The sequence below is a fragment of the Palaemon carinicauda genome, chromosome 35 (assembly GCF_036898095.1).
Source record: "Palaemon carinicauda isolate YSFRI2023 chromosome 35, ASM3689809v2, whole genome shotgun sequence".
Taxonomy (NCBI): Eukaryota; Metazoa; Arthropoda; class Malacostraca; order Decapoda; family Palaemonidae; genus Palaemon; species Palaemon carinicauda.
The window spans coordinates 49,193,994-49,212,622 of NC_090759.1; the positions used below are offsets into that span (position 1 = coordinate 49,193,994).

The 18,629-nt window shown below is 40.0% G+C and overlaps 1 protein-coding gene across 5 annotated transcripts in view; it reads right to left on the reverse strand.

Moving 5' to 3' along the window:
* Nucleotides 1–18,629, reverse strand: part of LOC137627723 (mitochondrial 2-oxodicarboxylate carrier) — a 270,316-nt gene that overhangs the window by 96,118 nt on the left and 155,569 nt on the right. For all 5 annotated transcript variants that reach the window (XM_068358985.1, XM_068358984.1, XM_068358987.1 and 2 more), the window contains one exon: nucleotides 8,972–9,177. In XM_068358985.1, the coding sequence (XP_068215086.1) occupies nucleotides 8,972–9,177 (206 nt within the window). The remainder of the gene's footprint in view (nucleotides 1–8,971; nucleotides 9,178–18,629) is intronic.

The window sequence follows — 18,629 nt, forward strand, 5'->3', positions numbered from 1 at the left end:
AAGGTTTCTGTTTCTCCAACAGCTCTTATTACTTTTGTCCTTGTTCTTTTGTATATATCTATCATTCTAACCAACTTCACTGGGACCTTCCTCTTCCTCAAGCACCAAAAAATCACTTCCCATGGTATTCTAGCACAAGCCTTCCCTACAACTACAACAGCACTGAAGAGCTTCTGGTTTCCCTCTATTCTCTTTTCCTGCAACTGCCTTATTATAAAGATGGCATCCACAGCTCCTCTCCTCCTTATGAATCCATACTGCTGTTTGCCAATCTTTGCAATCTCTCTCAATCCCTCATCTAGTACCCTCTTTAAAACTTTCAAACCATGCTTTCAGTTGAATTCCCCTAAAGTTACAGCATTCCATGATGTCACTTTTATGGTTATATATAAGATACCATTAGAGTCTCTCCCAGTCTTTGGGTATTATGCCCTCTTCCCATATTGCTCTCTATAAATCCAGAATCCATTCTTCCCCCTCTGTACCTAGTATCATGACCATTTCAATTTTAAACTCTAATGGACCTGGTGGTTTACCATTCTTCATTTTACTCAATAACCGCCTAACTTCTGTATTCGTATCTCCATCACAGGCCCCTCCGGCCTTTGTGCTTCTCGCTTCTCCCAGCTCCACTTTCTCATTTTCAGCAATCAATAGTTCCTCATAATATTCTCTCCATCACCTCTTAATGTCATCCTCCGTATGCAATATATTTCAATCTCTATCCTTCATGACTACAAGTTGCCCCAAACCCTGTCCTTGTCTTTTCCTCAAGTTTGAAATCTTAGAGATATCCTTTTCTTCTAGCTTTTCATTTAACTGCTCTACTGTTCATCCAATAGCTATGCCAATTTTGCTCCTAGCATCTTTTTCCTCTTCTCTGTACAGTTCCACTGCTCCCTGTGCCTGTCATACTTTCCAGTCCAAAAATGCCTTTGATTTTCTTTCAACTGATTTTTGCACCTTTCTTCTTTTGACACACATATCCGCTGGTTCTTCCTACCAATTCCTCCGTTTCCCCTACACCAATTTTTTTTTTTTTTTTCATACTCAAGCAGATATTTTCCTTGTCTAACCTCTAAGTTCAACCATTCCAGTCGTCTCTCTTTTACAATTCTCCTAAATTGCTCACTTTTCTCCTTTAAGGTCCAAAACCTTAATTCCACATCTCCTTTTTCTCTTCTTGGGTTTTTTACCTCTCATTCTAAAATCCATCACAACCAGTCTATGTTGTATAACACTAACTTTCCACAAATCACTTTAAAGTTCATCACATTTTTCTTGTCTGCTTCTCTAACTAATATGTAATCCATTTGCCTTCCCACTCCTCCACTTTCATAGGTTATCAGATTCTTATCCAACTTCTGAAACCAGGTGTTCATACATGCGAATTCAAAACTCCGAGCCATCTCTAATACATACTCCCTATCCTCATTTTTAATTCCAAACCCATGGCCTCCAAGTACCTCCTCATATCCGCCCCTTCTCTTCCCCTGCCATTCATGTCAGCTCCTATGATTAGCTTCTCTTCCTCTTTCACTGTTTTAATAGCAGTCTCAAACTCTTGTGCAAATAATTCTTTTTCTTGTTCATGACAACACATCTTGGAGGCATTAAAATCAAACATCCCAAAAAGATATGTCAACACTATGGATGACAAAGCAATGATGGCCATTCAAACATTGTGGCCACAAATAAAGGTGCATAGCAGTGAAAGCAATAATAAGTAGCATACAAATCCACTACTTATTCTCTTAATTTTTTAGTTTGTTAACCAAATTTGTTCTTTCAAAGATTATAGGAACTCTACAATCTTTATATCTATCTATATACCAAGGCACTGCCCCCAATTTTGGGGGGTAGCCGACATCAAACAAATGAAAAAAGGGGACCTTTCCTCTCTACGCTCCTCCCAGCCTGACGAGAAACTCAACCGAGTTTGGCTGGTACTGCTAGGGTGCCACAGCCCACCCTCTCCCGTTATCCACCACAGATGACGCTTCATAACGCTCTACAATCTAACATGACAAATTCGGAGACAATACAAACCAATAGTTATTTATGTGGATATTCTTTCGGCAAAGCTGGAAGGTAGCCATTAGACTAAAAATGGGAGGTGGCCACCCTCCCTAACTGCTTGAGCGGGTAGGCCGGGGGTGGCTGGGGGTTACCCAGCCACCTCTATATATACTCTCACAACTGTGCGCTACGTCACTTTTGATTGCAGGCAGGACTCTTGGGGGACAGGTGATGGTGGGCCAATTTATATAAATAACTACAGGTTTGTATTAATTATGGAAAAATACAAATTATCTCCAAATTTGTCAATTGTTCCCATACTAACAAACCTTCTGTTATTTATATGGATGACTCACTCTTAGGAGGGTGGAAGTCCTAATTCTGGCATGGACATTGACCCGGTTTTACCTAGTATAGTATATGACTGGTCTAGGGTAAACTCTGACCCCTAGCTAAAATATATAAAGCGAGATTAATAGCTGCCTGAGCAATAAATTGTCATGAGTTATGTACGTCTTATACGAACACATTCCGAGTTTATATAGGAATTAGTTAAGACGTTTCCCATTGCTTACCTCGCGGGAAGCAACGGGGATATGGACAGTATATAAATTTATGACCTGCACTAGGTTACACAAGAGAAGTGATAATTACCTGCAGAGGTTGAAGCCAGCTTGCAGAGGGACCCATGGTGCTGTACCCCAAGGGAGGCGAAGATGAAGAAAGGAAAGCCAGACATCTCTCATTCATCCCAGTCTTGACCTGGATAATAAATGCCCTCAACCAACTGCTACTTGTCCAACAAGAAGACTGAGGTATTCTTGAACCACATGATGAGCAGCCATCACAGGACCGATAGTAAATGTATCGAGTCTCCTGTGGGTCACGTCTTTCAAACAGTGGGCTGTGAATGTATTTTGTCATTTTCACAAGCTCGCTTGTAATACTTGCAACATGGAAAAGTTGTGTTTGGATGTCAGGGACGTACTGATGCCCCTGACATCATGGGCCCTGGATCATCAAGCTGAAGGAGGATCAGGGACTAAAGCTCTTTCGATCACCTGGCGAATCCAGGATGAAAGTGTTTTTAGTGATCCTCCTCTTAACCCTACCGGAGATAACAAAAGATGTTAGTAGGGGCCGTGTTGCTGCAGTGCATTCAAGATAATATCTCAAACTCCTCACTAGGCATACAGTAGTAATAATTGATCTGGGTCATTGGTTACAGAACGGAGACTCGTAATCTGAAAGGGCCCGAATCTAAGGGCCAGTACCCAAGGATTTTGAGTCTTAGCAATAAACTCAGGGACAAAACTGAGCGTCACTTCACCCCATGCCCTTGAATGGGCAATGTCATGAAGTTCACCGACTATCTTTGCCGAGGCTAAAATGAGCAAGAACACCGTCTTCAAAGTGAGGTTTCGGTCAGTTGCATGGCGTAATGGTTTTCAGGGAGGTTCTTTTAAGGACCTCTCAAAACGCGAACCACGATCCAAGTAGGAGGCCTAATCTCTGACTGAGGGCTAGTGATCTCAACTCCGTATGAGTAAAGAAAGTTCCAACGAAGAGGAAATGTCCAATCCTTTCAGCTTAACGGCGAGGCTCAAGGCTGAGCGATAGCCTTTCCCCGCTAAGACTGAAAGGAGCTTTTCCTCCGAAAGGTATACAAGGAACTCCACTATTACTGAGATAAAGGCATCGAGGAGAGATATTCCTTCCCCGACACCAACCACAGAGGATTCTCCATTTTGCCTGGTACACAGTTGTTGAAGACTTACGCAAGTATCTGGACATTCTCTACACAACTTGTCGTGAAGTTGAAGCGACTGCACGTGTCTCTGGAAGACATTTGCGTGTAGTTATCTGAGTAGATCTGGTCGTGGAGGGAGCTCTCGTGGTAGATCTACTAGTAGTTGCAGGAGGTCTGGGAACCAATCTGCATGATGTCATAGCGGAGCTACAAGGGTCTTCATTAGGATTTTGGATACTCTGTTCTTGTTGAGCAGTCTTCTGATCAGACAGAGCGGGGGAAAGGTATACACGCTGATGTAGTTCCACACTTGCTGAAATGCATCTTAGCATAGCCTGAGGGTCCGGGACTGGAGAACAGTACAGTGGAAGCTTGCTGTTCAGAAATGTTGCAAACAGGTTTACAGTCAGGGAACCCATTAAATTCAGGACTTTGTTCGCTATCAGAAGATTCCCATTTGAGGATCTTTACAGCAAGATGGCATAGAGGCTGCGAAAAGGTACCGCCTTGTATGTTTATGTAAGCCTCTACTGTGGTGTTATCACTCATCAACCCCACAGAGTGACTTGCCAGCAACTGTTGGAACTGATGAAGAACTAGGTATGCTGCTCTCATCTCCTGGAGATTTATGTGCTGGTACCTTTCTGACTCTGACCAGAGGCCAGACATCGTGTGATACTGCAAGTGGAGCCCCATGCTTCTTTTCATGCATCTGTGAAGAGTATCAAATCAAGGAGGAGGGACGAGAAGATTCTGGCCCCAACGAAGATTTTCGTCTGCTACCCACTTGTTCCTGAGTAATTGGAACTCGAGTGTCCAGTGGACCGGAGTGTTGGTTCCACACAGACTTTAGCTGCTACTGCAGGGATCTCATCCTGAGGCAGTCGTTTGGAACTAGACGGTGGAAAGAGGTTAGGTGACCTAACAGACTTGACCAACAAGAGGCCGGTAGAGCTTCTTATCTGAGGATGGTGAAGCCATTTCTCTCAGCCTGTGTACTCTTTCGTCTGATGGGAAGACTTTCTGTTGGACGGTGTCTATTATCATACTGAGGTATACCAGTCTCTAAGAAAGCAGTGATGACTTCTCGAGATTTATTAAGACCCCAGATCCTGACAAAACTCAAGAAGCATGTCTCGGTGACAAAGAAGGGTTGTTTCCGAGTCTGCCAGAATCAGCCAATCGTCCAGATATCTGAGGAGACGAATGCTGTTCCTGTGAGCCCAAGATAACACTAGGCACTCTGGTAAAGACCTGAGGTGTTGTCACAAGACCGAAGCATAGAACCTTGAACTAGTATATTTTGTCCTCAAGTATGAACCTGAGATACTTCCTTGAAGATCGATGGATTGGGATCTGGAAGTATGCATCCTTGAGATCCAGAATCCACATAAATTCCCTTGATCGAACCGCCTGAATAACCAAGTCTGCCGTCTCCATTCTGAACTGAGCCTGTTGAACAAACTTGTTCGGGGGGGAGAGATCGATGACTGGTCTCCACCTCTAGTCGCCTTTTCCACTAAAAAAAATTTGACTGTAAAAGCCTTGAGACCCAGCCACAATCTCTTGGAGAGCGCCCTTCTGCAGCATGGTCTGGACTTAGGCCCTGAGGGCCAGCTCCTTTGCGGATCCCTTCGCACAAAAGCTTAAGTGTACTGGATCCCGAGTCAGAGGCGGGAGAGATTGAATGAACGGGACGCGATAACCTATGGCGACCACTTAAATTGTCCAGGGGTCGGCCCCGTGAAACTGCCACCTCTGCTAGGAGCACTGCAGGCATCCTCCCACATGTGGTAGGTGAAAAGAAATGCCATTCCTAGTGGAAGTGACCCCCTTAGCCACTGACTTTCACTCCCTTCTTTCCTCTGAAGGACTTGTTCCCTTTCTTGCCTTTGGACTGAAAGGGCCGTTTAGACACCTTGGTAGGTCCGGAGGACCTATTAGTTGAGGGATGAGAAGAAGCAGCCTGCTGACCATGGGAAGACTGGAAAGGCCTTTCATAGGGTCTTGATCCCATGGCCCTATGGAGGAGAGAATTGTTTGACAATTTCCTCCCAATCTCCTTTAGAACAAAGAGAGAAGAACCCTCAAGGGTGGAATTCCTCAACCAGGAGACTTCCACCTTCGGCACCTGTTTATGGAATTTCCCAATGGCGGTATCCTTTCTTTTGAGGATAGAGTTTGCCCTCAAGTTGACAATATGGTGCGATAAGAACAAGAGCTCAGATACATGATAAAAGGAAAGACTCTAAAGACTTCCTAGCAGACTCCTTAGAAAGATCGTGGGAGCGCACCATGAAGCCCAAGGACCACAACCATTGGTCGAGCCATGAAGCAGCCTGCATGGTGCACTTCACACCTTTCTCTATGTTGAGGAGCTCAACTGCCGAGAGGGAGGCCCTCTGAAAAACGAGGGTTTAAGTCAGGAGACCCTTCGTCAGAGACTCCACCGAAAGGTCAAGGGACATGGTCGACTGCAGTTCTCCCTTGATCTTGTAATACTTCCTTTGCAGGACAAAAGGAAGAGGCAAAAACCTAGAGGAGGAGCCTGCCCTCAAGGAACTGGATGTTCCGGCTATCTGGGCGATAGCCTTCCTTTTGGCGGCCATCAGGCCTTTGAACCAGGGCAAGACTGCACTGATTCTAAGGGGCTTCTGGGTCTCGAAGATTTTGTCGAGAACCATATCCTTCCTCTCCTGGGTGGTGGTACCAGGAGTTGACAGCCCCTTGATGGCCCTCAGGCAAGAGAGAACCTGCCAAAAGGTATGCTCCGACACTTATTTCTCTTGTCCCGAGTGAAAATTCGGACTAGCTGCTCTCGGAAGATTTTCATCGTCCATGTCCAATGGCTCATCTACCTCCAGGCTCACGTTCAGAGCTTAGGGTAGGTTGGGGTAGTCAACAGAATCGATCGAGGGACCCGCCACGGGACCTTCTGTGTGCCTTTGCCAAAAGGGCTTCCCTTAAAGCGGCATTCTTAGGCTTGGTTTTGGTGTCTTTAGATTCCCTTCGCACAGGGAAGTGTTCCTCCAAGATGTTGGAAGGAGGAACTTGCGAGGGTTTTGGGACACCAATAGACGATACCTCAGCAGTAGAAGCCATAGGCTCTTCCTCAGGTGAAGGTAAGGAAATAGGATGCTAGTCCAGAGGCATTACCTCAATTTCTCGAGGGTTGAAGGGGTGGACCGAGATCTCCCTTGGAGAGCCAATGTCCCTACTTGTTCTAGGATGGATGAAATCGGTGTGCGGTTGAGTTACGCCTCTCATCCTTCTCTTATGCCTCTTTGTCATGCTCTCCCTTGCCTTCACTAGAGTAAATGGAAGGTTAGCTATACAGTATAAGAATCAGAAGGAGGCAACTCAGCACAAGATTGAGGAGATCTTTGTGCCTTGTCTGACAATGGTCTTCTTCTAGGGTCAAGACTCCTAAGAGATGGACTTGAAGAAGACTCCAAGGGAATTCATGGAGTAGCTCTGACTGGAACAGTCAAAGGCTGTGACGGTGGAGGAGCCACATCCAAGGACTTCTGCAGGGTAGACGGGAAGGTACTCACCCATGCAGGGAGTTCAGAGGCTTCTGGGCTTCCCTTGAGAAACTTAAAGGAGAACGTCCTCTAGGGGGAATCTTAGAGGGAGCCTGCGTAGACATAGGGAAGAGTCTTTGAGGCAACAGATGCTCCTTCGACAGATGAGGAGGACGGTCCGAGCTCTTTCTTTGTAGGGGGTGCAGAAACAGTCTAAAATCGACCATACCTGCAAAACATCTGCAAGGGAAAATAGCTCCCCGGTGGCTGGAGGTGAAGTTGTTCCTCGAGGGGAAACAACTAACCCCCAGTACCCCAGAGTTGCCAAGGAGTTAGACGGTCTGTGCTCTTTCTCAATCGCCCCTTGGAAGAGTGCAAACGAGAAGGAGCTTTAGAAAGAGATTTGGGGTTGCGAGAGGAAGAAGAACGCGCTTTCCTCGCCCCTGAGGATGAAAGATCGAGCTTAGCTGCCTTCTTCCTGCGCAGTCCAAATTTCTCCCATTGGGAGGCAGGCCACTCCCTACACTCTACATAGGGCGAACCCTCCCCGCAATGATGCCCTCTACATGAAGGAAACAGAGAGTGCGGGTCAGTATTCAGCAATGACATAAAGGTACCGCAAGCAGTACCCTCGCGCCAAGGACAGGTCTGCATGAAGGCGATCAGAAAAAGCAAGCACACCTGAAAAGCGGAAGAACGATTATAATGTGCAATGACAGCCTTGGGAGGAGAGAGAGGAGATGTCCACTCTCTACTGAGCCAAAAGAAAAAATGACGTAGCTCACAACTGTGAGAGTATACTCCCAGCTTACTCGCTCAAGCGGTTAGGCAGGGTTGCCACCTTGCATTTTTAGTCTAATGGCTACCTTCCAGCTTTACCAAAAGAATATCCACATGAATAATGGAAGGTTTGTTAGTATGGGAACAAACTAATTTCAATTTATTAACTATGTGCGAACTACCAACTTTGGCAGAGTACATTCATTCCAAATTCCTTTTCTATTTAGCTATTAGCATTATCTTTTTCTAACCATCTAGTCTTCTGTATTCCAAACAAAGTGCAAATGAGAGAAAGGCCAGGTTGAATGTGCCAGCAAGATCTTTCACTAAGTGAGCCACCTTTCATTCTCTATGGTACATTATCTACTGTAGTAGCAAAGGATAGACTATGAGGTTATGGTGAAGAAACCTTCCTGTTATCTAAGGTACTATTTCTTGGTATTTTAAATATCTAGATACTGTGAATGAAAGCTTTATTATGTAAATTACATATTTCTAAAAGAATTCTAACTTTTTTCCCGGTTGTTTTCTATAGAACCTTAAATATGAAGTATATTTTCCTCGTTAATAAATGAAACAACACATTTTGCTACCAAGAATACAGAAATACGAAAGTAATAACGTAAGTCCTACTGTGCATTACATGAAGTTAGTGACATACTTTACGACCAAATATATATCAATGATCACATACTTAAAAAACTATGAAAATCAAATTATTTTTCATATCACAAGATCACAACACATTACTGTACATATTGTAATGCTCAACCCCACTTGTCCTCCTTATGCTTCCATGCATTTCAAACCATTGTTAATCAAGTTATAAAATTCAAATGTTGCAGGATATACAGAAAAGACCAATCCTTTACACAATTTTGGGTATAAGAGAACTTACCTTGATGGCTCTTTTGGGTGTCTCCACTAAAACTGGTGGTAAAACTCCTTTATAGAGAGAAAAAATACCTTCATTTTTAGTCATCTTCCTCATGCAATCATAGACTGATGTGTAGTAATGAGGATCATTGGGGTTTCCAGTTGTCTGGATCTGGAACCTTGTTTTCACAACATCTAAGGGGTGCATTATACAGATTTCTGTGAAACCTAAAGTAAAGAAACAATTATAAATATAAAATATATTCCTATAGCATTGAAAAGGAAATTAAATACATTAAAATAACTTATTTGTAAATAAATTGTATTTTTCCTGATTTTACAAACCTTTTTCTTAGCTTTACAAACCTGAGTCCTTTACTTTAGGAGTGGGAACAGCTACTGAATCATTAAAAAGGTAAAAGATAGTTGCTTAAAGACAGGTGGTGTGAGGGAAAGCCCAGCCCACCTGCCTGTCACAAACCACCTTCTTTTGACCTTAGGTCAACTGAGAGGAGCAGTCGATATAGGAAATGTGATTTAAAGAACTCGGGTTTGCATCGCTTGGAAAAATAAAACATTTTTTCCTATGCATATGCATAACTTTCATCCTTTAAAACAGGACACTCATTCTTTCACTTTCCTGCATATTTAATTTTTCCTGGTCCTGTATGAGAGCAAGGAGGGCAACTTCAACCACCTCTTTATAGCTCCACATACAGATGTAGAAGCTGTTAGGTCCTCAATCAGTACTGGCTTAAAATAGATCCTGTACTAGGTACAGAAAACTACCTCTCTAACAGGGAAAGGACACCAGAAGGGTCAAACCGGGCACATCACGAGAAATATTTGGTAAGACACGGACCAATCTTGCCCTCTATAAGAGGATGGAGGAGTTAGTTCTTGGCAGACATAGTCAATAAGAAAGGTGTTCCTTCAAAGTACTTGCCAGAATCAGATATCCAACCAACATGTATTAGTTATGGCAGATACATTCCCTTAAGAGGAAATGAGAGAGGTAAAAGAGCTGGCCATTCTACCTATTATCCAGACTAATGCCAAATACTTCCTACTTTTTCAACTACAGTTGTGGTTTAACTATACTCAATTTTTTTAACCCTGGATAGGTACGCTCCTCGGACACCCCTTTAAGGGTATACTCGGACGCGAACGACCCCGACGGCAAAAAAAATTCTTGAAAAATCAGTTTTTGCAGTAACCTCCTTTTTTTTTGCCAAAAAAAACTTCAATGAATGCTTAAAACAACTGTAAAAATAAATACTACTCATCTGCAGAAAAACTATTTATTATAAATATTTTAAAAAATTAAGTAGAAAAAAAAAAGACCTGACATAAAAATTCATAAAAAAAAAGTTTATACATATATACGCAAATCCTTTTAGGAATTGATTCTTGAATGTTTAGGACACATCTTGATGTATTTTGGATGAAGTCAGACCCATGGAGGTGAAGATCTGAAATGAGAAAAAAAGGGTAACTTTTTTTGGCCAAAAAAATTTGTCCAAATTTCATGAATTTTTCTGGGTACCCAAATGAAATAGGAAGTGGCTAATTTTTTTAGGGAATAAACATATGTTATCCTAGAATAGAAATATGTAAAAAAATCTTCATTATTTTGTAAATTACATTTATATCAGGGGCCATATCTAAAGGTAATTTTTTGAGTACTTAGAAATTTCGTAAAAAAATACATATATTTAATATATAATATGATATTCATGCAGGTAAAAATATACCAAAATATCACAAATTCTATAGGGAACAAGAATATATATAGATAGGGCAACTTACGCTTCGGATATGTCCACAAAATGGCCGCCAACCACACTGACTCAGACTCCCTAATCTGCCACTTGAAATGTAGGAAGGGTATGTCAATTTCAAGGTGTTATTTACTAATCTAATTATTATTGGATATGCATAAAAATTGTATGGTGGGTTGCTGGATAATTGTCGATTATTTTACGACTATAAAATTAAAATTCTGGCCCAAAAAAATTTTTTTGAAGGGAAATAAAATCGGAAAAAAAAAATGTAAAACAATATAATATTTTAGCTAAAAAAAATTGATGATATTCAATCAAAAAAGAAGTAAACAAAATTTTCCGACAAATAAACATCTAGAGGAATCATTACTCTGTGATAGTTCCTTAGTACGTAGTAATTTTGAAAGAATTGGGAAAAAACGAAAAAATGGCAATCACTGGAAAATCGAACACATACCTATATATACGCCATATCTGGCTAAAAAAAAGATAGGCATGGGTAGCCAGATCATCTAGAAACACTTTCCAACACTATAAAAATATAAGTTTTGCGACACTACTTGCCAATTCCTTACGGTAACATGACTAAGCAAAAAAAATGCAAAACAAATAAAAAGGGGCACTCGCGGAAAAATGGCTAACATTCTAATATACGGCATTTCAGAAATAAACAAAAAATCAGCCACGTGCTAGGCAAACCATCAAGGCACATTTTCCGACAAATAAACATCTAAATGAATCATTACTTTGTGATAGTTCCTTAGTACGTAGTAATTTTGAAAGAAATGGGAAAAAACGAAAAAATGGCAATCACAGGAAAATCGAACACATACCTATATATACGCTATATCTGGCTAAAAAAAAAAAAGATAGGCATGGGTAGCCAGATCATCTAGAAACACTTTCCAACACTATAAAATTATAAGTTTTGCGACACTACTTGCCAATTCCCTACGGTAACATGACTAAGCAAAAAAATGCAAAACAAATAAAAAGGGGCACTCGTGGAAAATTGGCCATTCTAATATACGGCATTTCAGAAAAAAAAATTTCAGCCACGTGCTAGGCAAACCATCAAGGCACATTTTCCGACAAATAAACATATAAATGAATCATTACTCTGTGATAGTTCCTTAGTACGTAGTAATTTTGAAAGAAATGGGAAAAAACGAAAAAATGGCAATCACAGGAAAATCGAACATACTTATATATACGCCATATCTGGCTAAAAAAAAAAATAGGCATGGGTAGCCAGATCATCTAGAAACACTTTCCAACACTATAAAAATATAAGTTTTGCGACACTACTTGCCAATTCCTTACGGTAACATGACTAAGCAAAAAAATGCAAAACAAATAAAAAGGGGCACTCGCTGAAAAATGCCCAACATTCTAATATACGGCATCTCAGATAAAAAAAAAGACATGCGCGTGTTAGCCCAACGATCAAGGCATACTTTCTAACACATAAACATGAAAAAAAAAATCAATAATATACGGCAATTCCTTACTACGTAGTAAATTTTTACAAATATTGAAAAAAAAACAGAAATTGGTCACCGCAGTTAAATACCCAATATACCAATAACTACGTCGTATCTGACAAAAACAAAATCACGCATGGGTAGCCAGATCATCTAGACACACTTTCCAACACTAAAAAAGCAAAAGTTTTACGACACTATTTGGCAATATCTTACGGAAAAATGACTTGGCAAAAAAATGAAAAAAAATGAAAAAGGGGCACTCGCGGTAAAATGCCCGACATTCTAATATACGGCATCTCAGATAAAAAAAAAGACATGCACGTGTTAGCCCAACCATCAAGGCATACTTTCTAACACATAAACATGAAAAAAAAAATCAATAATATACGGCAATTCCTTACTACGTAGTAAATTTTTACAAATATTGAAAAAAAAACAGAAATTGGCCACCGCAGTTAAATACCCAATATACCAATAACTACGTCGTATCTGACAAAAACAAAATCACGCATGGGTAGCCAGATCATCTAGACACACTTTCCAACACTAAAAAAGCAAAAGTTTTACGACACTATTTGGCAATATCTTACGGAAAAATGACTTGGCAAAAAAATGAAAAAAAATGAAAAAGGGGCACTCGCGGTAAAATGCCCGACATTCTAATATACGGCATCTCAGATAAAAAAAAAAGACATGCACGTGTTAGCCCAACCATCAAGGCACACTTTCTAACACATAAACATGAAAAAAAAATTAATAATATACGGCAATTCCTTACTACGTAGTAATTTTTACAAATATTGAAAAAAAAACAGAAATTGGTAACCGCAGTTAAATACCCAATATACCAATAACTACGTCGTATCTGACAAAAACAAAGTCACGCATGGGTAGCCAGATCATCTAGACACACTTTCCAACACTAAACAAGCAAAAGTTTTACGACACTATTTGGCAATATCTTACGGAAAAATGACTAGGCAAAAAAATAAAAAAAAATGAAAAAGGGGCACTCGCGGTAAAATGGTCCTCGTGGTGATGAACGACATTTTAACTAAAAAAAAAAATCATGCACATGGTAGCCAAACAATCCACCAAGACTTTCCACAACTGATAACCTATACAAGTTGCACCATTCTACGACAATTTCATAATACGTAATAACTTTGATAATTATGCAAATTACCTTAGAAGGGTAAACTCGGTCGCGCTCGACCCCGACGCGTCTCAGAAATCGGGGAAGGAGTACAGCTACAGCAATGCACATCTGGACACTACTAGAGCGTGTAGGCGAGACACCTCCTGCAGGTCGATCACCCACAAAGTCAGTCACGGGGGTGAGTCACGTGAGAAAAACCTGTTTTTTTTTGACGCTCGGGGTCGCGAACGACCCACCGTACCTATCCAGGGTTAATGAGGCGCATTTGCACTAACTTGCAGCGGTGCCCTTTTAGCTCGGAAAAGTTTCCTGCTCTCTGATTGGTTAGAATTATCTTGTCCAACCAATCAGTGATCAAGAAAAATTTCCGAGCAAAAAGGGCCCGCCTGCGAGTCGGTGCAAATCTGCTACACTAAAAAAGAATTGACTATAGTAGTAGTAATAATAATAATAATAATAATAATAATAATAATAATAATAATAATAATACATTACCTGTGGGCAACATCTACAGTATAAGGTACACAGAGGTTAAGGTATAATATTCCATTATGTTCAGAAACTTTGTTTTCTCAAAAGATGTGCTCATCTTAACTGCTTATTTCAAGTTTTAAGAAACCAATAAGTTTGAAATGGGATGTCATTCCTTGGGCAATGGAAGAGGGATGGTGGTGTAATGTATATTGGGACAAAATATCCCGGTTCTAATTAATCGTGCTATGACTTCGGATGTCTTAACATTCAGGTCATAAAGGTTTGTAGCAGGTATAAAAGATTCTATTTGTGTTCCCTCTATCAGAATCCAGACTTAGATGATGCTGTCTTGTCTTCTTACCACTATGGTTGAAATGCTAAGATGATAAAAATGCCTCTTTTGTGTTTGTTAGTGATTACAATTCTCACCTTAGGGAGTGGTTTAAATTTTGATTCTTCTATTGACTTCCATGACTCAAGAACTTTTGACTTTGTCTCTGAATCAGGGTGTGAACAAATCATAAGTGAGGCTACTCTCAGGTCTGGTAATTGCTTGGACCTAGTATAACCCGATTCCTCTAGTGTTATAACACGCAAAGTTAGTCCTACAGTTGGGACGTCTGATAATGCCTTGGGTTCAATAGTAATCAAGATTGAGCAGCCTATCCCTAATGTCAGACTCTTGAAAAATATATATAAAATCTCAAACACACTGGAATAGCATTTTGAGTGATCTTTTACATCTGGATTGGTCACACTTGAATAAAGTGGTTAAGCATGTTGTTCTCTTAAATGGATATCTGGTAAACATAGTTAATAAGAGTATTCCTCTTATGTTAAAATACCGATTCATGGAAAAACCCTGGTTCAGTGATGATTGGAGTTGTGCTTATTTGGAGAAACAAGAAAAATCAACTTTGGAAGTGAGAGATCATATTTGACTTATGAAAACTATGCTCAGCTAAGAGCAGTTGTAGATACAGTTTATGCTTCAACCCAAAAGGAATACAATTTGATCATATGAAAATATTTATGTTACAACACAGGAACATGAATGGTAGGCTACCCTTAAATCTACCTTCTTTGGCGTAGACTTAATATTTACTCCTTTGCTTAAACCAGATGGCTTTGTCACTCACCGTCAAAAGACAAAGTCAACCTTTTTGCTTCATGTACTTGACAGTAAGCAAAGTAATAAGAAATTCAATCATCCTCATTCCTGTTTTCCTTTAGCTAAACTAACTAGTTCTGGTTTTCAGGCCCGCGAAATTAAAACAATTTAACTGGACTTCATACCTGTTTTTTTTTTTTTTTTTTTGTTAAGGCAGCTCATTTCTTAACTACTAAATTGTCTGTTATTTTTCACATGCTAGCAAGAAGAGGTTCTTCATGATATTGTTGAATCTGCAATATTACTCCATTATTTTGTAAATGTTTGCAGTAGCTCTAGCCTTGTTGATTAGCACTCATTTTCTATAACTTATACATCATCTAATGTTTTTTAGTTTTTTTGGGGAATTACAATACATATAAATAGGTATGCTGAAGGTAATCATCTGTTAATAGTTTGCAATTTGGCTTTTGTAAAAAAAAACTTGGAGCATGTGATGCTCTTCTTAGAATTTCCAATGCTGTACTGAAATCCCAAACTTGAAACATATGGGAGTAAGTGGGTCTTTTCTTAGCAACACTAACGAATTTTCAAGTAATATATATTAACAGGAAGTTGTTGATGAGCACCATAGTGACTATAGGAATGAAATGTCCAGTATTCCTCAGGATGGTGTTCTTGGCAATTTAATTTTCATACTATATGTCAAATATTAATATCATGTTGTGCAAAATTAGTCATTCATTTAGTCATGCCTTTAGTAATTTGCTGTTAACCGTTTTCTTTTAGTAATTTTCTAAGTTGGCGTTCCAAAATTATTTCGCTCACAGTCTCTTGTATTTATTTCTATATATTTTAATGATTTGATCCTTAATTAATTGCTAAATAGTATACACAAATTATAAGACATTATTCTTAGTTTATTTGAGATCAGTGAACGTTATTTTCTCTGATGATTTTAAATGTTATTGTTTGTACAGTTTGTGGTTTTCGGAGAGGAAATTAAAGAGAAGAAGAAGGGGCCGCGTCTGATTCAACCCTTAAAAGTTACTGTCTATACCTTTAGTGATTCTAGTAATGTCCCCATAGTGGTCATTTGGTGCCCAGACCCGGGATTAGAACTATTAGTACCCGGTAAGAACTATCAGTAACTTTTTAGAAACTGCACCCAGTGATATAGTTAGAATGGAGCAGTTACATAGGGCAAAGGCAGCGGCTGAGGGCTGGGTGACTAGAGTTAGTAATAGAATAGAGGACTTACTAGTACGAGACCCACCTCCTACCTCAAGCGATTTAATAGAAGCTCTAGAAGAGATGGATAAAAGACTCTTTAAACTAGAAGAAGTGCAGGATAAATTAGAAATGCTACTCGAACCCGAGGAATTAGAAAATTACTTGGAACAAGCAGATCGTGCACGGCTTAGGGCTAGGCAGACTAGGCTGAGATGTGCAAATAGGCTTAAAGATATTTCGGCAGCAGGTATCAGTGATGACGACCGTGGAAGTTCTGCAAGTACAGCATCCATTCATGCAAGGCTGCCAAAACTAGAATTACCAAGATTTGATGGCGAAATAACCCAATGGCAGAGTTTCTGGGACCAGTTTTCGTCCCACATAGACAACACAGAGTTACCAGTCATTAGTAAGTTGACCTACTTGTTATCCCTGTTAGACGGTCCTGCCAAGGATGTGGTGCAAGGCGTGCCACACACCAGTGCCAGCTATAGAACAGTTGTCGACTTACTCAAGGAAAGATTTGGCAAGTCTGTGTGCATTATTCATGCTCATGTCCAAGCTCTTCTTTCCCTTCAAGTACCTGTCAACCAAGGTAAGAGCTACACAAAACAACTTTGGAGACTTCGGGATGAAGTCATAAAGCGTACAAGAAGCTTAGATGCCCTTGGAGTAACAGGCAAGCAGTGTGAGGTTCTCCTAACCCCTATAATTGTGTCTCGGCTTCCAATGGAGTTGAGGCTACAATGGTCAAGAGAGTGTAGTGGCCATGAAAGTGATCTTGAATGGTTGTTAGAGTGGCTTAAAAGGGAAATAGAAGTGCTAGAAAGAAGTGAGATGTACAGAAAAAATATCCCAGCTTCTGGGCCTCATGGTAGAAATGAGGAAAGAAAGAATATTAATAGTAAAGATGGCAGAGATAATTTGTATACAACCTCTGCCTTACATGCGGTTTCTCAAAGTGAAGGTTCAAATTGTGTTTTTTGTACGAAGCTAAACCATAAATCTGAAAGGTGTCATAAGTTTTTAGCATTGGATGGGCAGCAGAGGTATGACAAGATAAGAGAATTAGGTGTTTGTTTTAAATGTTTGAATAAGGGCCATATTTCTAAAAATTGTAAGGTAAGGTGTACTAAGTGTCAAGGTGGCCATAATGTAGTAATGTGTGGCATTAAGGTGAATATGGCCCCCCAAACAAGTGTAGAAAATGGAGATCACGTGGCACCTCCCTCAGCTAGTATGTTGTCAGGCCACTATAGTAATAAGACTGTATTACAAACGGCTAAGGTAAAGGTAATGAATAATAAGGGAGGTTTTGTCACTGCTAAATTGTTGTTCGATAGTGGTTGTGATCGCTCTTATGTTAGTAGTAAGTTTAAAGAAATTTGTAAACCTGAATGGGTTACTAGGACTGAAGCCCCTTACAGTAGCTTTGGTGGGCATAGCTCTGGTAAGGATATAGAAAGTAATGTTTACAAGTTAAATGTCTTGGATAATAAAGGTAAAATTATTCCTATTTTTGCTGCAAGTATTCCAAAGATATGTAACCCCTTAGTTAGACCAGTAGTTCCAACCCACATCCTAGATGCTTTTAGTCATTTAGATTTAGCAGATGACTTTGATGATAGTTCTCTTTTAGAGATAGATATTCTTATAGGTTTGGATTACTACTGGAGCCTCATGAATCCTAAAGATGCTGTACAGGTGGGGAAAACTGTTGCCATGAGTTCAGTGTTTGGTTGGGTTTTATCGGGAAATGTTGGCAAGGGGTGTAATTTTACTAAGGTTGTAAGTACGTCTTCATTAGCAGACTTTGCGTCCTCATTTCCCCAGCTCCTAAGTATATCAGGGGTATCCGATGCTGATATGTCATATTTTTGGGATTTAGAAACTATTGGTATTACTAGTAAGGAATGTAAAGAAGATATCAAGGAAAGTGTAGTTCAAGAGTTTGAAGATAAAATAGATTTTGTAAATGGCAGGTATGAAGTTCAGTTACCATGGAAAAATAACAGCATTAAGGATTCACTGATGAGTAATGTAAATCAAGCAATGAAGAGATTAAATAAGCTTTTGGTTAGATTTGAGAAAGATGAAGATTTAAAGGATGCGTATATGAAGGTTTTTGATGAATATGAGTCCTTGGGGATAATTGAGGAAATTCCCTCCGAGGACTTGGTGTCACAGGGACCCATTTATTACATGCCTCATAGACCTGTCGTTAAATTAAATAGCAGCACTACAAAGATACGTCCAGTTTTTGATGCTTCTGCTAAGGGGCCTAATGGAATCTCGCTTAATGATTGCATGTTGACAGGTCCTTCTCTAAACCCAGATTTAGTAGAGATATTGATTAGATTTAGACGTTGGCCGTACGTGATCTCTGCTGATGTTGTTAAGGCCTTTTTACAAATTAATGTTCACAGTCAGGA